This window comes from Loxodonta africana, chromosome 18 (assembly GCF_030014295.1).
Source record: "Loxodonta africana isolate mLoxAfr1 chromosome 18, mLoxAfr1.hap2, whole genome shotgun sequence".
Lineage (NCBI taxonomy): Eukaryota > Metazoa > Chordata > Mammalia > Proboscidea > Elephantidae > Loxodonta > Loxodonta africana.
Window position 1 is genome coordinate 69601918 of NC_087359.1, and position 21103 is coordinate 69623020.

The following is a 21103-nucleotide window of genomic DNA, read 5'->3' on the forward strand; positions in this document are numbered from 1 at the left end:
CCCCTGTGACTTAGGAAAGAAATTAAGAGAACAGCAGGGGATAGCTTGGAAGGAGGGAAAAGAGCTGAATCTGGGATTCCTGTATTTCCCTCAGGCCAGTAGGAAAAAAAACCAAACCGGTGCCATGAAGTCGATTCTGACTCATAGTGACCCTACAGGACAGAGTAGAACTGCCTCATAGGGTTTTCAAGGAGCAGCTGGTGGATTTGAACTGCCAACCTTTTGGTAAATGGGCCAGTAGAAGGAAACTGAAATGCAGGCAAAGAGTTAGTTTGGGAGGTCTGGTTACTCAGGGGAAAGAAGGATGTGACCCCACTCCTCCCCTCCTCCGATAGACTGAAGCTGACGGGCAGACAACTTCTGGAAGATTCCATATTATGATGACAAGAATTTGGGGAAAGAAAATTCAATAGGCTGGACAGATAAGACTCCCCGCGCCCCCCCCCCCCGCCCCCCAGGCCTATTGGAATCCTGTTCCTTTCAACCAGGCTTTTTGTATATCTTAATTAGGACCTTTCCAAGGCCCTATATTGGTTAACAGTGGAGCTTGCAGGAAAAAAGAATCGATATTTTTTATTGGGGGAGGGGCTCAAAGAAAATGATCAACAAGTGGTGTTCAGAGTGGAGTGGGGGTCTCTGGGGGAGAGAAGGGCAACCTGAGGAAGGGGGAGCAGCTCCCCACTCTCAGGGGGTGGGGTGGCTGGACGGGAAGTTGGACCACAGGAGGGCAGTGCCCTGGGCAGTCCCATGTAGATGAAGCTTCCAGAGAGGATGAAGGAGCCGCACACGAGGAAGGAGGCAGTGAAGTCTCCTGTCTCATCTCTTAGGAAGCCTGAGAGGAAAAGTAAAGAAACTCAGAAGCCTCGAACCCCCGGGGCAGAGGAGGGTTAGGAGCAGATCTGCTGACTCAGGCCCTTACCTGACAGAGGAGGGCCCAGGAGCCCCCCGAGGCTCATCAGCATCATCACCAGCCCTGTGGCCTGCATAACACCTCCGATGCCCACTAGCCCCGGAAGCACCCCGAAAACCAGCGGGGCATAACTTCCAGCGCTCAGCCCATAGGCCCCAGCTGCTGCCAGCAGAGGCCCCCCCCAGCCCTCGCTTCCCACCACTGGCACCAGTCCCACCGCCAGCAATCCCAGGCCTGTCAGAGCCCCGAACACCGCCAGCAGCCGCGGGAGGGGCACCCAGCCCTGGTCCGCCAGCCACCCGCACACCAGCCGCGCGGCTGCGTCCCCCACAGCAGCCACCGCCACCACGAGAGCGGCCCCATACCCGCCCAGTCCCCGGTCTAAGGCGTGGGGGGCCAAGTGTACGTAGGGGACGAAGTATCCGCCCCCCACCAGGGCCGTGCCCAGAGCAAAGACCGAGAAGGCCGGGCGAGTGAAGAGACTCAGGCCGAGGGCCGCTAGGGGCCCCCGAGAGGAAGCCAGAGGATCGCCCGGGAGGGCCAGGGGTCGCAGCAGGGCGCCACACGGGGTGAGATGGAGAGTGGTGGCGCCAAGGAGGAGCAGGGCGCCCCGCCAGCCGAAGGTGTCAAGGAGGAGCTGCAAGGCCGGCGCCAGGAGCAGCGAGGCGGCCCCGTTGCCCGTGAGCGCCAGCCCCACGGCCAGGACTCGACGGCGCGAGAAGTAACGAGAGAGGGTGCCCAGGGCAGGGGCGAAGGCCAGGGCCCAGCCGGAGCCTGCGAATGGACAGGACGGGCTGAAGGCAGGGAGCAGGGCGCCTGCCCCAGGATTCCCAGCCCTGATCCTCACAGCAGGCCCCCACCCTGCTCACTCCCCCACCTTCTTCCTTTAAGGACCTGGGCATTCCCGCCGCCCCTCACCAGCGAGGAGGCCCAGACCGAGGTACAGGTGCAGCAGACTGCGGGCAAAAGCCGAGAAGACGAAGCCGAGAAAGGTGAGGACGCCCCCAAACATTACCACGGGACGTGCCCCCCAACGGGTACTCAGGGCGCTGCCCACCGGGCCTGGAAGGGGGCGGAGTCAGTGAAAGACACGCCCCTGAACCCCAAACTCGGCCCAGCACTTCTCATTGGCTGTTTGCCTGGCCTAAGTCCCTCCCCCGGCACAATAACCCCTCCCCTTGACCTCCAACACCCACGGTTCTCTGGAACGGGGTTCCACCGGCCGCCCTTTCTCAGGTTGTCAGGTCATTTCGCCGGCTCCCCAGTCACGGCCTCTCCACCCTCATTCCCGCCTCCCTCCTGGGGGGCCCCCCTCACTGGCTGCCTGCTGCACGGCCAGGGCCAGGGCGCTGACCCACGCAGTGTCCTGAGCGCTCCGGTCGAAGTGCTCCGCGAAGTCAGGAAGGGCAAGGCCCAGGGAGCGTAGCATCCCGTACGAGAGCCCGTTCACCGCGAAGGCCGAGGCCGCGACCACCCAGCCCCAGCCCCCATCCGGGGGTCCGGCCGGCTTGGGGGCCATCGCCGTCTGCAGGGGTGGGGAAACACCTGTCAGCGAGGTGTCCTCGTCTGTGCCTCGACTAAGGACCTAGCATCCCTGAGGTTCAGTCCCTGGCTGCCAGCCCGGAGGGGGGGCACGTCACCCCGAGACGACAGGGCGGGGGCGGGGGCAGCGAGAAACAGGCCTGGAGATGGCGCTTCTGGGTCGGCGTGAGGTACCGGGACGGGGGCGGCCGGATCCCCCAGGCCTGGGGCTACCCCTCCCCCACATCCCCTTTCCCCCTTACCGACCTCTCCGGGCGGTGGGGGAAAGGGAAAGGCGAGGAAGGCTCGGCTGGGTTGTCGCCCCGCTTCCCGGGCGGGCGGGGCCCCGGAGGGGAGCGAGGGCCGAGAAGGAGCCGAATTTGAACCGGATCTCTCGGTAAACAGAGATCACCACCGGGGCCTGAGCCACCTGGGACGCAGGGGGTACGGAGGGCGGGGGCGAGCGGAGACAGTCAGCCAATCCGCCGAGCTGCGGGTGAGGCGAGAAGCTGAGTCCCACGGGCATTGAATTATCCACACACACCCCCAACCCCCGGGAAGGGAGCCGGGCGGGGTGAATGCCGCCCCGCCCCGCCCCGCTGACGCCCACGCACCTGCCGGCTCCTGCGCACGGCTGGGACCAGTGGACTGCAGTCCCGGGCGAGGCCAGGGGCCGTAGGCAAGGCATGGAAATAGCGCCCCACGGCCTGAGAAGCTGAGGGTTTGTGTTCCTAGGGGACGCAGCTGAGGACCAGGTAAGTCTCGGATATCAAAGCGCAGACCTCCACTGAGTGCCTGCTCTCTGCTCAAATAACATGACCTCAAGAACAAAGAGGAGGAGGAACCCCTCACTATGAGGACTTGTGATGTGCCAGGCACATATTTTTTATATGTTATCTTTTAAACATGTTAAGGAGCCCTGATGGCGCAGTGGTTAAAGCCATCTACTGCTAACCGAAAGGTCGGCGGTTGGAAACCACCAGACGCTCCGCGGGAGAAAGATGTGGCTATCTCCTTCCGTAGAGATTTACAGTCTTGGAAATGGGATCGCTATGAGTCCAGTCGACTGACGGCAGTGGGTTTAGTTTTGGTTTTAAACATGTTATCTTTTCATCTTCACAATAACTCTATGAAGACGGTGCCATCTCCGTTTTAAGGATGAAGTAACTAAGGCCCAGAGAGGTTAGGTGATTTACCCAAAGCCACCCAGCTAAAAACTGGTAGAAATATTCGAACTTGGGTCAGTTCAACTGCAGGACCACACAGGGAGAACACACCTGGGACTGACATTGAATTTGCTATAGTTGAGAGAAGTGGTCTGGAGATGGCTTGATAGGAAACTGCTCTAAAATGGGCAAAGCTTTTGCAGGGCTTGGGATTCTAAGAAAGGGGTCACTGGGAGTAGAAAAGGATTCCTTTTACGGTGCAGACAGTTAAGAGCTGACTGCTAACTGAAAGCTTGGAGGTTTGAGTCCACCCGTAAGTGCCTCAGAAGAAAGGCCTGTCAGTCTACATCTGGAAAATCAACTCCAGGGAGCACAGTTCTACTGTGACACACTTGGGGCTGCCATAAGTCAGAATCAACTCCAAGGCAACGGATTGGGTTTTATTGGTTTGGGGGAGAAAAGATCCTTTCGATCAGAATCTCTAAAGATTTTTGAAACAGATTTTCAAGAGAATTGAACCCAGATATTGATTTCTTGAAAAACTTTAGAAAAAAGGATCCTTTTTATAGGTTAATGTTATGAGTCGGAATCAACTTGACCGCAACAGGTTCGATCTGGTTTATTGCTCCAGCTATTTAAATCAAGAGGTTTGGTCTTTGGTTTAATTATTAAACTATCATAAAATTTAGCAACTCAAGGTTGGAGATGTATCAGTTGAGAACCACATGATGGCAGTGTTTCCTAATTGTTGAGAAAGCATCTTTGAGTAAAGAAAAAGTTTCTTCAGTGAGAAACTAAACCTAAAAGGCACAGCATGACCTTTGATGGTTTCCATTGCCTATTGGGGAAAAAAAAAAAAAAGAAAAGAAATTTCTCTACTTGGTGTATAAGGCCTTTCACAGTGAAAAGGAGACCATGCTACCTTTCCATTCCCTTTCCCTCCTCCCTTCTGGGCCCTCCCATCAGCCATTAGCTTCTCACCTGCTCCAGGAACCCACCAGGCTTTTTCTCACTCCTGAATCATTGCATATGCCATGCTGTCTGCTTGAAATGCCCAAGATGGGGTACAGGAGCCCATGAAAGCTTAAGGGCCTGCCACGTACACACTAAGAAAGTGGCCCCACCGGTTTCTCCAGCAAGGGATAGTGTTTGTGAAAGGGCACCAGGAAGGTGGAGCCAGCAGGTTCTCAGCCACCCCAGAGTGCCATTCTGGGAACTTCCTGAGAAGGCTGGTGGAGGACTCTGCTCCCAACTGAATGAGGCCACTCAGATGACTCCCTCTGGGCGGTGAAGTAGAAATGTAGGGTGTCTTAGTTTCTTAGTGCTGCCATAACAGAAATATCACAAGTGGGTGGTTTTCAAGAACAGGAATTTATTTTCTCACAGTTTAGGGAGCTAGAAGACTGAGTTAAGGGTGCCAGCTCTAAGGGAGGGCTCTCTCTGTCAGCTCTGGGGGAAAATCCTTGTCTCAGCTTCTCTAATGTTCTTGGCATTTCTTGGAGATCTCCACATGGCATCTATCTTTCCGCATTTATCCTTGCTTTCTCTGTGCCTAATCTGATCTTTTATATCCCAAAAAGTATTTTGTCTAAGACACCCTACACGACATGGTCTCGTTAACATAACAAAGATATCCCTGTTCCCAAACCAAAACCAAACCCAGTGCCATCGATTCCGAGTCGATAACGACTCATAGCGACCCTGTATGAGTCCCTATACCCAGATGAGATTAAATCCACAGGTATCCATTAAAAAAAAAAAATTGCCTCCATTCTGACTTATAGCAACCCAGACCGCCCCATAGGGTTTCCAAGGGACAGCTGGTAGATTCAAACTACTGACCTTTAGGATAGCAGCTGAGTTCTTAACCACTGCATCACCAGGGCTCCATCCACAGGTATAGGGGTTAGAATTTACAGGACACAGTTTTAGGGGACACAGTTCAATCCAACACACAGAGCAAATAAGAGACTGGTCCCTCTGGGTCTGGAAGTTGTCCCAAATGATGCCGAGTACTTTTTGAGGATACGTATCACCTTTTCTTATGAATCCAGAAAGGCTTCCCAGAGCCTGGGACTGGAGTGATTGGTTGTGAAAGGGCACATTTCTCTTCTACCTCATGTTCCCTATTTTCTTAGCCAAAATTACCATTACTATACATCTTTTTGGAAACCCTGGTGGCATAGTGGTTAAAATCTATGGCTGCTAACCAAGAGGTCAGCAGTTTGAATCCATCAGGTGCTCTATGGAATTCCTTTGGGGCAGTTCTACTCTGTCCTATAGGGCTGCTATGACTTGAAGGCAACAGGTTTGGTTTGGTTTTTTTACATCTTTTGCTGGAACCCTCCTGGTGCAATGGTTGAGTGCTCAGCTGCTAGCCGAAAGGTTGGTGGCTTGAACCCACCAGCAGCTTCAAGAAAGAGAAGACCTGGTGGTCTGTTCTCACCAAGATTGCAGCCTAGGAAACCCTATGGAGCAATTCTACTCTGTCCTATAGGGTCACTATGAGTTGGAATCGACTTGATGGCACACAACAATACATCTTTTGGAGTCCCTAGGTGGTGCAAAGGGTTGAGCACTCCACTGCTAACCAAAAGGAAGCCCTGGTGGCATAGTGGTTAAGTGTTATGGCTGCTAACCAAAAGGTCAGCAGTTCAAATCCACCAGGTGCTCCTTGGATACTCTATGAGGCAGCTCTACTCTGTCCTACAGGGTCGCTATGAGTCAGAATCAACCTGATGGCAACGGGTTTGGTTTTGGTTAACCAAAAGGTTTATGGTTCAAGTCAACAGGAGAAAGACTCGGCAACCTACTTCCAAAAAATCAGTAATCGCATGTCTACGAACTAGGCCTACAGAAGTGAACAGAGACAAAAAAAGCCCTGCCTTTGTAGAGCTTATGTTTTAGTGGGTGACAGATAATAAACAAAATGGATTAGTAAAATATGTATCATGTCACATGGTGAGAAGTAAGTGCTGTGGGGAAAAAAGGCCCACTTTAGGGACGTGAGATAGCATCAGTTCTTAATAGGGTGTCAAGAAAGGTCTGACTGGAAAGTGATACCTGAGCAAGAGTTGAAGAAGGGGAGGAGCTCTGGGAGGAAGAGCGCTCCAGGCAGACGGCACAGCAGGTGCAAAGCCCTGTGATGGGAGATCTGGCGTGTGCAAGGATCATCAACTTGCTGTCCTATAAAGGAGTGAGCTCGTTGGGAGAGGAGCAGGTGAGTCACAGAGGAAAAATGTGGGGTGCCAATTCTTTAGGCCTTGAAAGCTATCGTGAAAGGAGTTCATACATGATGCAAATAGTTAATGTACTCAGCTGCTAATGAAAATGTTGGCGGTTCAAAACCACCCTGAGGTGCCTTGAAAGAAATGCCTGGTGAGCTGCTTCTGAAAGGTCACACAGCCATTGAAAACTGTATGGAGCACAGTTCTGCTTTGACACACATGGGGTCACCATGAGTCAGAAGCGACTCGACAGCAGCTGGTTTTGTTGGTATACACCTGGTGCATATGCAGGTAACGTAGTGTAGAGATTGGGAGAGAGGACTCCTCAGCTAGGCTGTCTAGGTTTGAAACCCAGCTCTGCTACATAATAGCTGCATGACTATAAGCAAGTTACTCTGCTTCTCTGTGCCTCTGTATCCTCATCAAACGGGGATAGCAGTAGCCACCCAATAGAGCTGTTCCAAGAATTGAAGGAGTCATCGTGTACACGTAGGTAAGTGCCTGGAACCTGATCTGTGTTAGCTCTGTTGCTGCTATTGTTGCAACTTCCTGGATCGATCCCGCAGTGCCCCTCCTCATTCTCCCCCTTGGCTACTTCTAATGCCTCCCACGTTGGTCTGTGAGTTCTCAATAACACCACGTGCGTTATAAAATGTGAATGGCTATAAAGAGGTTAAATGAATATTTCTGGGTTGGTTTTTTTGTGTGTGTGTGTCTTTGTGATTCACTGGTTTCCTTAGCATTTTCCAAAGTTTATAAGAAAATTCAGGTCTCCCTATCTGGACTCTAAAAGCAAAAGAGAAGAAAGGAATCACATTCAGTTTTATTCATTTAATCCTTCCTATATTTTTTTTTATAAAGTATTTATAGACACTGACCATGCCAGGTGCTATGCTTAGGGCTGGGGATGGAAATACGAGTAAGATACAGTCTCTCCCACCCAGACCCCCACAATTCAATCAGAGAAACGGCCGCATAAAGAGAAGAAAGAAACCTCAATACAAGAAATGGAGGCACGTTCACCACAGAGTGGTGCTGGGAGGAGCTGACTCACTCTGCTCAAGCCTGCTGGGAAGGCTTCACAGAAGAGGAGCCCCTTCAGCTGGGTCTTGAAGGATGAGTAGGAGTTTGCCAGATGGATGTGTGGGCAGGGGCACTCCAGGCAAAGGGAGCCGCTTGTGGAAAAGCACAAAGGCATGAACCAGCTTGGCACATTGCTGATTGATCGGGGAGCCGTAAATAGCTGCTGTGTGGAGAACAGTATGTAGGAGAGCAGTGTAGGAGGAAGCTGTGCTGGGACAGGGGGTCCCGTTGGTAACGGCCTGGAAGGCCAGGCTAAGGAATTTAGATTTTTTTCCCAGCGACTGATGCTTCTCAAGATTTTCCATTGAAATAGCATTTGGTATTATCAGAGCCTGAGTGCAGAAGAGAAAGGACTCATACCACAGCTGAAGGAGCCAGAGGAGACTGAGGATATAGGCCTTTTGTGAGTGGGAGATTTCTTTAAAATATCTTGTTTTACATTAAAAATTTACATGAAATTTTGCATCGTACTTCATTGTACTTCACAATAGTCTTTGGTGCCTATGTTCATAGGGACGTCATGTTTTATTTTTTCTTCTCAAATATTCAGGAAAAAATACAACTCTCCAGGAAGATGTGCGTGTTTATTTCAAGGTTTTGTTTTCCTTGGTATGTTGCCATTAACCAGGGTGCATTTTGGATAACAGGGAGCCACTGATGGCTTGGGCATCACCTCCTCTGGGAAGTCCTCCCTGACCAACCCCTCCTGACCTGTATTAGGTGCCTACCCCTCTGCCTATGCGAACCCCCACCAGAGCCTGCAGTAAGGTCATCCCTTTTTGTCTGCTGCTCTCGCCCCTCACATTGCCACTACACTGTCCGGCCCTGGAGGTGGGACCTTGCGTTACTGATTTCCATGTGTTTGACACCCAGCGTGGACCCTGACATGTTTGTTAGGTGAGCGATGAATCACTGAATGAGAGGGATACTGAATCAGGGAATCACTGCATGAGCGGATTCAGTGCTCAGTGCTTCAGGGGGAGTGGCATTATCACAGGAAGGGGTTGCTGATGGACCCGCTGATAATGCTTGACTGCCAACACTGAGAAAACCCCAGAGGGTGGTAGGGTCTTCTGGGAGATCACCAGAAAAGGTTAATGGTTGGGCGTGATTTGCTTTAGGGACCACAGCATCTGGGAGTGTGTCTTTGAGAACTTTAAAACTGCTCAAGAGCTTTCTTATGTGAGCCTTTACTGGAGGTCCTCTGGGGGGGCCCCTGGGGCCTGCAGCCCTGGAGGAGTGGAGAGCAACTTGAGATGAGGACCTCCAGGAAGCCATGCTCAGAACCCTGCCATTCCCTAGTACACCCACCAGGGGGCTCCCTCTGCAGACGGGAGATAGGGAGGGAAGGCGGCAGGTCAGATGGATGGCATTACCCACACAAAATTTTAGCTCTATCTGAGGCACTGAAAAACTTGAGACTCTCCCGTGCTTGGTCCCGCTGATCTTGGGCTTCTGTGTTTGTGTGTCAGAACTCATCTAGATTCCAGAGGGTTTAGAATCAGAATCACCACAAAGCTGGTTCCTGTGAGGAGGCTGTCAGATGTACCTCCACTCTTCAACATTTTTAATATTTCTGACAGCAGTTGTTCCCCGCGTGGCACACTCTACTTCTCTGCTGGGCTCGATAAAATCTATTGCCATGGCCACACAGAACTCACAGACCATGCTCACAGTTAAGTGGTTTAACTGTAACAGGCTACAATTTGGGATTAGGACCAGGAAGCACATAGGTAAAGTCTATAAGGCTTTCCAAAAGTGGAGAGTACACCCCTCCTCCCTTCAGTGCAGGATGGCTCTCTCAGCTTCCCTTGGGCATACATGCCCCCTCTCAGCTATGCACACCCCCTCTTGGCCCTCTCAGGACAGGCCTGTTCTCAGCCCTCACGTCTGGCCCCCTCTCGGCCTTAAGGTTACAACTCAGCATAGCTGGGGCATCTGTCACTGCCAAAGGCAGGCCAGCTCAGCCCCCATACTGCCTTCTGCTTTTCCACTGCTAATTGGCCCAGCTCACAGCCAGTGTAGCAGCTTGCTCAACTCTCTTAGCTGTCTTCCTAGCAGCAGGTTTTTGCCATCATCACCAGCTCTGCCTCAGGGACCTTTCTGGACTCCTTGCTGTCTTCAGCATTGCAGCCCTTAACCTGTGCTACAGTTCTTATAGGAAGTTCTTCACCTCCTCTCTTTCTCTGTTTTTTCCTGCCTTTAAAAATTGTCCACGGGGTTGGCTGCTTATATAAGCAAACTCCTTTGTCAATTTCAAGGCATGGCCCTCCCAGGGGGATCACAAACTGACCAATTCCCTCTGTGCACTGCAAGTCACACAACTTGCACAGTAAACCCACCAATCCCTGCAAACTGTGTAAAATAGAACAATCGTGGCAGACTGCAGGGCAGGGCTAGACAAAAAAGTGTCAAACCATAAAGTTGTTTACAGCTTACCCAGGAAATATCAATCAACCTGAACAAAAGTGACAAACCCTCTGAGGTAGAAAACAACCTGGCAGCCACCCACCTCCGGCAAGTTCCCGGAGCAAAGGTAGCTCCCCAGCGTTTAGGGGAAAATCTCCCAAGCTGTTTTCCGAAGAACCAAGGCAAAATAAAAGAATTCATTTCTTCACAGCTTCTAAGGGCCTAATAGAACTGTCTTCTAGCCCTAACCCCCCATAATCCTCCCCTTCCCCAGTTTACCCAGAGACCAGGCCATGGACACTCAGCATAGATCTCAAAGCCCAGGCCCTGGGCCTGAAAGAGTAGAAGAAGAACATGACCTAGAAAGAGAATGAGGACAAAATGGGCAGGTTCTGTGGCTCAAGACCAGGGGAGTGTCTCTGTCCTGCTCTTACTTGGGCGAGTGGGAATAGCAGTGGGGACATGAAGCAGTAAAGGCGTGCACTCGCAACAGTGTGGTTCATTCTGTAAAAGTAAGATGTCTGCTTGGATGAATACACGTTAATGAAGAAACAAGCTGAGTCCCCTGAGCCTCTGTTGGGACTGGGGCTGGGCCGTGGGGAGGCTGATGATGGGGCTGAGGTTTGGCACAGATGAGACAGAGCTGAGGCTAGAACTAAGGTTGGAGGCAAGGCCCAGGATGTGATGGGAGTCCTTCCCCTAATTACTTCTCTCTTACCCTTTCTACCAAATCTGTTTCCCAATACCTCTTCCAAGCCAGTTCCTATCCCTCCCCTCTATCACCACCTCCCACCCCCCACCCCTCAGCCCTGTTATATGCTGAAGGTCTGCAAGACCTGGCTCCTGGATTTCTCCGAGCTGCCCAGTTTCCAGGGTAGACAGTCAGGGATGGTGGGGAGAGGGCCCAGCTAAAAGCTTTGAGAATACGTTGTTGTTGTTAGTTGCTATCGAGTCAATTCTGATTCATGAAGACCCTGTGTTGTGCAGAGTAGAACTGCTCCATAGGGTTTTCAAGGCTGTGACCTTTTGGAAGCAGAACCCCAGGCCTGGCTTCTAGGCCATCTCTGAGTGGATTCCAACCTCTAACCTTTCGACTGGTAGCGGTAGCTTAACTGTTTGCACTACGCATGCACTCCTTTGAGCCTAGCATGTGTATCTAAATATCCAAATGTGTCTTACCTGGCATTTTCAGGTTCTAGGATTGTTACCAATTGCCAGTCTGACTCAAAGGGTTCTGGTCTTTTCCCAGGTAAGAATACACACAAAAGACAAACTTTATCTTCAGCAGACTTTATTTTGCTTGAATCAAGCAAAAGGAGGCGGGGGCGGGCGGGGAGCGGAATCTAAGCCTCTCCAAAAGACTGACTTGAAAAGGGAAGCAAGGCTAGGGCTTATATGGGTTCGGTGGAGACAACAGAGTAATGAATATTTAGTGGTCTTCTTTCAAGGGGCGGGTACTTCTCAGAATGGCGGTGTATGTTAATTAGGCTACCAGTGTATGTTAATTAGGTTGCGTGTACATCTGGAATCTAAGATGGAACCCACTGATATTCAAGATGGAGTCCTTCCAGCAGCCCTTGGCATCACTTATTATGGGATATAGCGCATGTGCACTTGATCTTCGGCACTACATCGCCATTTTCGGAGGGCTAAGATTTTTTAAGAAAGGTCATACAGCAGTCACACTCTGCTCCTCTGCACATAGGAAGCCTGCAAAGGAGGAGGGGAGCATCTCATGTTGACCAGCTAGGTTCCTGTTTACCCAGCTTCTAGATGATAATCTTTTAAAAGCTCTTTTGTTCAGCCACCAGCGCAGTTAACCCTATCTGTCTCAGGATCTCGGCCAATGTCTATGTCAGAGTTCTTAGTTGTAAGCCATGGGAACTAACTCTGACTGAATAAGGAGAGAAATGATTTATTGTAGGAAACTAAGTAGCTTACAAAATTACCAAGAAGTCTACAGAGTTAGATTTGACAGGAAAAAGAACTGCCATAGGCCTAAATGGATAGCTAAAGCCTCTGCTGCCACCATGGGGCACTAGATGTTACTTCTGGCTACTACTGGCCCTAAGAACTGCCACTGCTCAGAAATGCTCTTTGCTTGTTTGCACGGAAAAAAAAAAGTTGCCGTTGAGTCAGTTCTGGCTCATGGAGACCCCATGTGTGTCAGAGTAGAACTGTGCTCCATAGGGTTTTCAGTGGCTTTTTTTTTTGGAAGTAGATCACCAGGCCTTTCTTTGAATGGACTTGACCTTCCAGCCTTCCGGTAGCAGCCAAGCACATTAACCATTGATTTAGAAAATAACATTCCCTGTCCTTGAGGAACCATTCCCGAAGCCAACTCTTCAGACATGGATTGGACAATGGGTTGGAGAGGGATGCTGGTGAGGAGTAAGCTTTTTGTATCAGGTGGACACTTGAGATTATGTTGGCATCTCCTGCCTGGAGGGGAGATGAGAGGGTGGAGGGGGTTAGAAGCTGGTGAAATGGACACAAAAAGAGAGAGTGGAGGGAGAAAGCGGGCTGTCTCATTAAGGGCAGAGTAATTGGGAGTGTGTAAACTGGGTTTGTTTAGCAAGGTGTATATGGGTTTTGGAGTGAGAGACTGACTTGATTTGTAAACCTTCACTTAAAGCACAATAAAAATTATTAAAAAAAAAAAAATTCCCTGTCCTTGAGCAAAGAGAATGTGACCCAGCCGAAGCTGGGCCCACAGGGATTCACAAGGACACATCAACTGGGCCCTGAGATAAAGGCAATAGATGGAACAATCTTAGAAATTATCTTCTGGGGAAGAAAAATATTTTTTAGGGAACTTTTCACATAAAACCAATCAAACAGAACACAAAGGTCTTTCCACTCCTATCTTTTTCTGTTAACATTTAGTGAGTAGAAATTTGTTGGACCAATGAAGACCCTCCTGACTGTCGTTACTGAAACCTGTACCAGTGATTGTTAAGAAAGACAATTCAGAAATGTAAGACCACAGTTTCTAGCCAATCTGTGAAAAGGTGAAGCTTTCGATAGTTCTACCCATTTTCGTGATGTTAGTGTAACCTTCCTTGGACGCCAACAGATATGGCTGTGGCAGTGTCCTTATCCGTTTTCCCACTTCTGTCTATTCTGTAATATTCTTGGACTTGGGCAGACATGGCTGTGGCAACATGCTTGTCTGTTTTCCCATTCTTGCTTATTCTGTAATATTTCCTTGGATTCAGGCTGACATTAGCTCTGGCAGCATGCTTGTCCACTTCCCACTTCTGTCTTTTTGAATATATGCCGAATAAAACATTCTTTTTGCTTTACTAAACTTTGTGATGTTTTTTTCACCTACAATGCCATTTGCACCATCCGGGAACTCCACTTCTTTGCACTACTATCTCCCAAATCCAAGTCCAGGGTCAGTGCACCTGAATCTTTGTCATGTGTCTTATTCTAGTTGAAAAGGGTACGAGGAAAGTGAGCACCGGGCATGTTCAGGGTGCAGGAAGTGGGTTTGGCCTCCCATCAAAAATAAAGTGGGGAATTTCTCAGAGGAAGAAGTTCAGGCGCAAGTGTCTTAGTTTCTCAGGGCCCTAATAAGAGAAATACCACAAGTGGGTGGTTTGTTTTCAATTGTGCTTTAGGTGAACGTTTACAGAGCGAATTAGTTTCTTCTTAAACAATACACAACTTGTGACCTTGGTTGCCAACCCTGTGATGTGTCAACACTCTCCCCTTCTTTCCATTCATCCAGCTTTCGTATTCGTTCCTACCTTCTCATCCTTCCTTTTGGGCTGGTGTGTCCATTTACTCTCATATACATGGTTGAACTATGTGCGTTATTGTTTCATAGGCCTGTCTAATCTTTGACTGAAGGGTGAACTTTAGGAGTGACTTCAATACTGAGTTAAAAGGGTGTTCAGGGGCCATACTCTCCGGGTTTCTCCAGTTTCTGTCCGACCAGTAAGACTGATCTTTTTTTGTGAGTTTAAATTCTGTTCTACATTTTTCTTCCACCCTCTCCTACAAGAGGGTGGTTTTAAAAACAGAAATTTATTTTCTTACAGTTTAGGAGGATAGAAGTCTGAGTTCAGGGCGCTGGCTCTAAGGGAGGGCTCTCTCTGTCCTTGTATCAGCTTCCCCTTGGCGTCCCTTGGAGATCTCCGTGTGGCATTCATATTCCCCCCATTCATGCTTCTTGCTTCTGTCCCTAAACTGCTCCCTTTATATCTCAAAAAGCAATTGGCTTGAAACACACCCTACATTGATAAGGAAACCCTGATGGCATAGTGGTTAAAAGCTAAGGCTACTAACCGAAAGGTCGGCAGTTTGAATCCACCAGGTGCTCCTTGGAAACCCTATGGGGCAGTTCTACTCTATCCTTTAAGGGTCACTATGAGTCGGAATTGACTCCACAGCAATAGGTTTGGTTTGGTTTTGGTACATTGATAATGACCTCATTAACAGAAAAAAAAACCTGCCATTAGAGAAATGCAAATTAAAACTACGATGAGATTCCATCTCACTCCAACAAGGCTGGCATTAATCCAAAAAACACAAAATAATAAACGTTGGAGAGGCTGCGGAGAGATTGGAACTCTTATACACTGCTGGTGGGAATGTAAAATGGTACAACCACTTTGGAAATCTATCTGGAGTTTTCTCAAAAAGTTAGAAATAGAACTACCATACAACCCAGAAATCCCACTCCTCGGAATATACCCTAGAGAAATAAGAGCCTTCACACGAACAGATATATGCACACCCATGTTTATTGCAGCTCTGTTTACAATAGCAAAAAGCTGGAAGCAACCAAGGTGTTCATCAACGGATGAATGGTTAAATAAATTGTGGTATATTCACAGAATGGAATACTACGCATCGATAAAGAACAGTGACGAATCTCTGAAACATTTCATAACATGGAGGAACCTGGAAGGCATTATGCTGAGTGAAATTAGAGGCAAAAGGACAAATATTGTATAAGACCACTATTATAAGATCTTGAGAAATAGTATAAACTGAGAAGAACACATACTTTTGTGGTTACGATGAGGGGAGGGAGGCAGGGTGGGAGAGGGTTATTTACTGATTAGTTAGTAGATAAGAACTACTTTAGGTGAAGGGAAGGACAATACTCAATACACGGAAGGCCAGCTCAACTGGACTGGACCAAAAGCAAAGAAGTTTCCGGGATAAACTGAATGCTTCAAAGGTCAGCGAAGCAAGGGCGGGGGTTTGGGGACTATGGCTTAAGGGGACTTCTAAGTCAATTGGCAAAATAATTCTATTATGAAAACATTCTGCATCCCACTTTGAAATGTGGCATCTGGGGTCTTAAATGCTAACAAGCGGCCATCTAAGATGCATCAATTGGTCTCAACCCACCAGGATCAAACGAGAATGAAGAACACCAAGGTCACACGATAACTATGAGCCCAAGAGACAGAAAGGGCCACATGAACCAGAGACTTACATCATCTTGAGACCAGAAGAACTAGATGGTGCCTGGCCACAACCGATGACTGCCCTGACAGGGAGCACAACAGAGAACCCCTGAGGGAGCAGGAGATCAGTGGGATGCAGACCCCAAATTCTCATAAAAAGACCAGACTTAATGGTCTGACTGAGACTAGAGGAATCCCGGCAGTCATGGTCCCCAAACCTTCTGTTGGCCCAGGACAGGAACCATTCCCGAAGACAACTCATCAGACATGGAAGGGACTGGACAATGGGTTGGAGAGAGATGCTGACGAAGAGTGAGCTACTTGTATCAGGTGGACGCTTGAGACTGTGTTGGCATCTCCTGTCTGGAGGGGAGATAGGAGGGTAGAGAGGGTTAGAAACTGGCAAAATTGTCTCGAAAGGAGAGCCTGGAAGGAGGGAGCAGGCTGACTCATTAGGGGGAGAGTAAGTGGGAGTATGGAGTAAGGTGTATATAAGCTTATATGTGACAGACTGACTTGATTTGCAAACATTCACTTAAAGCTCAATAAAAATTATGAAAAAAAAAACCCTAGTCCCAAATGGGATTACCTCCACAGGTTTAGGATTTACAACACATATTTTTGGGTGACACAATTCAATCCACAACAGCAAGGCAGCCCAAAATGTCTGCTAAAGAAGATTGTTTCTACAAAAAATAAAAATGCTTTGAAATGAAAAAAATTTTTTTTCATAATAGTTCAAATAAAACATGGAAAGTGATGAGACATCTTTTCTTCTCCTGAATACTTAAATGTATTAATATAACTAAAATAAACTTGCAAACATTCACAGTGTAATTCTCATGTAAATATAAGTTATAAAGAGATAATACATACACATTGTGCTGGACATTAATCAAGTTTGAATTGTTTTTAAGCCATTTTGATATGTGTAAAATGAAATTAGTATTGTTCTCACAAAAAAGATGCCATATTTGTCATAGTTCCAAAAAAAAAAAAAAAAAAACTATGGATTATTAAAATGGAAATGGAATTCAAATTTAGGCAGCAGTGCTTGTATTCTGCAAACTCCGACCTGGTGAATTGTTAAGAGTGTAGTTCTTGAGTCCCAACTCCTCAGTACTTTCTACACTGAAGAAGAATTGACACCTTTGAATTGTAGTGTCGAAGAAGAATATTGAATATACCATGGACTGTCAGAAGAACGAATAAATCTGCCTTGGAAGAAGCACAACCAGAGTGCTCCTTAGAAGCAAGGGTGACGACATACTTTTGGCATGTTTTCAGGAGGGATCAGTCCCTGGAGAAGGACATAATGCCTGGTAGAGAGAGGGTCGGTGAAAACGAGGAAGATGCGCAACAAGATAGATTAACACAGTGGCTGCAACAATGGGCTCGAGCTTAACAACAATTATGAGAATGGTGCAGGACTGGGCAGTGTTTTGTTCTGTTGTACACAGGGTCGCTATGAGTCGGAACTGACTCGACAATGCCTAACAACAACAAATACAAAGAAGATAATACTTCGAAGGGTTGTTGAGACTTCAGTGAAATCAAGCTTGGAAAGGACCTAGCACAATTCCAGGCACATGGTGGGTACTCCACAAGTATAGTACCTTCCATTCCATGGCCTCCTGTTTTCTGGCCGCAGGCAGCTACCTCCTTACCTACCTCCTGCTTCTACTCCCAATCAAGTCTCTACTTCAGCTCCCTGTGCACTTCATGTCTTGATCTGAGAGAGGGAGTCAGACCAGAAGGGCCAAGGTTGGTGTCTGCCATCTCCCCTCTGCCCTACCCAACCTTCCAGCTACCTTTGATTTTTCTGGACCCATTGTCTACTCTTGCCCAGTCCAGGCTGGACCACAATGTTTGACTTAAGGGCTTCAGCCTCTTCGAGGGCTTGGCAGATAACCCCCCAGATCTGCCCTGAAGGCTGCAGTGGCCCTGCCTGGCCAGAGTCTCTCCTTCCCAGCTAAATAATGTCAACCAGGACCAGACGCCATGGCAGGAGAGAGACTGATAGCAGGTTTTCCTGGAGCAGTAAGGATTTAAATCATACAACCTGGAGGAGCTAACGTGTGTACGGCTGAGTTTTTGAAGCCGAGTAATCCAAGGATGCCTGTTTTCTTTCCCCAAGGAAGAACTTCTGTGTGGACACAGGGAGAAGTGGTTAGGGGCTGATCAAGCTCTGGGAAAGTTCTGAAGGCGCCAGAGAGGATCCGTGCACTGAAGAGGCTGTGACTCAGGGCCACTTAGGCAGCACACTCCTCTCCTTGTCCTTCCACAGGGTGGGTCTTTTCCCTCTCAACATGGTTACTTCTGTACATAGTTCCTCTCTCTGCCAGGAATCCCCCTTGTCCCTGCCCACAACCCAGTACCATTTCCTCTCCAAAGGCTTCTTCTGCCTCTCCTCTCAAAATGTTTTCAGTCATGAGCAGCCTGTCTTCCTAAGGGTTCCTTTCTGCCTATCCCGTTCAGACAAGTGACTTTACCCACCTCTTACTGGGTCTCAAGCTATCATTATATTTCCCTTTCCTCGATTCACTACCAGGAGTCCCTCACAAAGGGGCGGATCCTCGTTTAAAGCCTGTTTGTGAGTCTGAAACCTCCTGCCTTGTTTGAAGGATGTGGTGATGGCATGTGGCCTGGAAGGAGGTCACACCTGGGTAAGCCTACAAACAGAAGGGTGCAAGCAAGGCCTTGGACACCTGTCTCTGGGCTGTGGAAGGGCCTGGGTGCCTAGGAGGGGCATCCTGATGTATGGCCGCAGGGATCTGGGAGGTAGGAAGTAGATGCCAAATGCACTCAATGCAGGGGTTCAGGACAGTGGCCAGTGAGCACTGAGAGCAGAGGGCGGCGGCTGAGCTCCATGACACATGAGCACTGAGAGCAGAGGGCGGCGGCTGAGCTCCATGACACATGAGCACTGAGAGCAGAGGGCGGCGGCTGAGCTCCATGACACAGAAAACCCGGCTCTTCTCAGGAGGCTGTGTTTTCTGGGTCTGTTCCCGCGCTGTCCTTGACGAGTTGCTGTTGAGTCACTTCTGACTCAGGGTGATGTCATGTGTCAGAGTAGAACTATTCCATAGGGTTTTCAGTGGCTGATTTTTTGGAAGTAGATCGTGAGACCTTTCTTCCAAGGTACCTCTGGGTGGACTTGAACCTCCAACCTTTCAGTTAGCAGTTGAGCTCATTAACCATTCATACCACTCAGGGACTCTGTTGTCCTTTAGAAAAGTTGGTTTCTCCCCTGAGTGCACAGGGCTAGGGCTAAAAGCTTACAGAAATGCCTGTAAGAGCTAAAACATTTATTGGCTCTAAAATAAACAAAGAAAACTGCAAAAGCCTAAAATAATGAATGTTTAAATAACTGTCTATAAAACACAATAGTAGTCAATCGACTTCTTTGTTAAATTTTGTATTGCTACTATTTTATTACATTGGAAAACAATTTGTAGGTTAATTTTTCTCACTTTCGAGGATTTCCTAAGTAGTCACAATGATTGCTGAGAAATCAGAGCCAATCATAGATTTAATGAGTTCCTTATAAAACCAAAACCAAACTATTTGCTCTCCAGTTGATTTTGACTCATAGCGACCGTATAGGACAGAGTAGCACTGCCCCATGGGGTTTCCAGGGAACTGCTGGTGGATTCAAACTGCCCACCTCTTGGTTAGCAAGCAAGTGCTTAACCACTGCGCCACCAGGGTTCCAGAGTTCCTTATAGACAAGTACTTCTTTTTTTTTTTCCAAATAGTAAACATTCTTTCAAAAACCTTAACAGCAAAAATAATATATTTGGTGTGGAATGTGGGTGTATTTCAGTATAATCAATATTGAAAGGCAATATAGCATGGTGATAGGAACATGGATCCTGGAACCAGAAGGCTGGAGCTCAAATCCTGCCTCTGCCGCCTGCCAGCTGTGTGACCTAGAGTGAATTACTTAACCTCTTTCTCTGTGCAATGATTCTCTTATTCATAAAAAAAAAAAAAAAGATGATGTTAATAGCACCTTCAGGAGTCCCTGGGTGGTACAAATGGCTAAGCACTTGGTTCTGAACTGAAAACTTGGTTCGAACATACCCAGGGGCATCTCTGAAGAAGGGCCTGGTGATCTGCTTCCAAAAGTCCACAGCCGTGAAAACTCTATGGAGCACAGTTCCACTTGCAACACATGGGGTCACCATATGTTGGAATCGACTTCAAGGCAACTGGTTACCTGGTTAAAAATAGTACCTTCTTACAGGTGGTGCAGTTAACATTCTCAGCTGCTAACCAAAAGGTTGGTAGTTTGAGTCTGCCCAGAGGACGGCAGAAGAAAGGCCTGTGATCTACTTCCAAAACATCAGCCATTGAGGACCCTGTAGAGTGCAGTTGCACCCTGACATACCCGAGGTCACCATGAGTCTGAACAGACTCCATGACAACTGTTTTCTTGTTTGTTTTTTTTACTATTAACACAACTTCTTAGGGTTCTTGTGAGGATTAAATGAGTTAATATTTGTAAAGTGTTTGGAATATTCCTACCAAGAAGTAAGTGCTATTTAAGAGTTTAAATAAATCAATGTGGAAGAGCTTTTGAACTCTGAGTGTTTAATTCTTTAAGAAGGTTCTCTCCCAGTTCACCTGGGCTAGTGACCCTAGCAGGGTGTACCTGAAAGAGGCTGCTTAGCCCTATCTTGAACAGTACCTGAGCCAACTTTTTTTCCTTCTTTCTCTCCTTTCCCTCCCCTAGGCCATCCCTGCCTCCAAGTAGCGGTTAAGTGTTAACCAAAGTTTCCTCTAACACTGTGGAAAACAAGTGATACTGATCCAAGCCTGTCAAATAAGATGAAGGATGGCGCCAGCTACCCCCTGGGCTGATGGGATAATGGCAGGAAAAGATCAACATGTTTGAGATAGGACCACTGAAACCAAACAGAAGAAAGAGAGTGCACATTCCACAAGTCCCTAAAACTTATGGCCCATTTTCCCTTAAAAACCCGAGCCAATCGGTAGTCTGGTGAGACGAGATCGTTCCCCTCTGTCTCCATTTACCCGTATATCTAATAAAGCTCTTGCTACCCACCTCACCCCTGTCAGAAGAATTGGCTATTTGCGGCAGGCGGCTCTAAGTCGCGAAATTGGGGTAACAGTTTGGTGGCCCTTACGGGGACTCCAGCCGTTTGAGACGCCGTGGCCCCGCGGCAGGGCCAGGGCCCGATCGACAGTTCTCCTACCAAGCGGCCGCTCGGGACTCTGTCCCCGGAGGCTGTCCCCAGACCCGGGCTCCCCTGCAGCGCCACCGGTCCCCAACCGCGCCAAAGAGATGGGTGAAGGCAAGACCTAACCAGGATCCTGAGGTGAGTCCGTGAC

At 48.5% G+C, this 21103-nt stretch overlaps 1 protein-coding gene and 1 long non-coding RNA gene across 4 annotated transcripts in view; one reads left to right on the forward strand and one right to left on the reverse strand.

The window, feature by feature from the left end:
• Window positions 1-454: 454 nt before the first annotated feature.
• Window positions 455-2455, reverse strand: SLC16A11 (solute carrier family 16 member 11). Its single transcript, XM_023556373.2, has 4 exons — window positions 2228-2455; window positions 1829-1972; window positions 920-1684; window positions 455-832 (listed from the first exon to the last, which is right to left on the reverse strand). Exons 1-4 carry the CDS (start codon window positions 2427-2429, stop codon window positions 603-605), a joined length of 1341 nt encoding a protein of 446 aa, XP_023412141.2. The 5' UTR covers window positions 2430-2455; the 3' UTR covers window positions 455-602.
• Window positions 2456-2576: 121 nt separating this feature from the next.
• The window catches only part of LOC111752512 (uncharacterized), a 29313-nt gene continuing 10786 nt past the window's right edge, over window positions 2577-21103 (forward strand). Inside the window, exons 1-2 of one of the 3 annotated variants that reach the window (XR_002787425.2) lie at window positions 2577-6817; window positions 20484-21090. This is a non-coding gene — a long non-coding RNA (uncharacterized LOC111752512). Of the gene's footprint in view, window positions 6818-16466; window positions 18412-20483; window positions 21091-21103 lie in introns of those variants that run through there. The other 2 variants (XR_010318449.1, XR_010318450.1) reach the window with 2 other exon arrangements.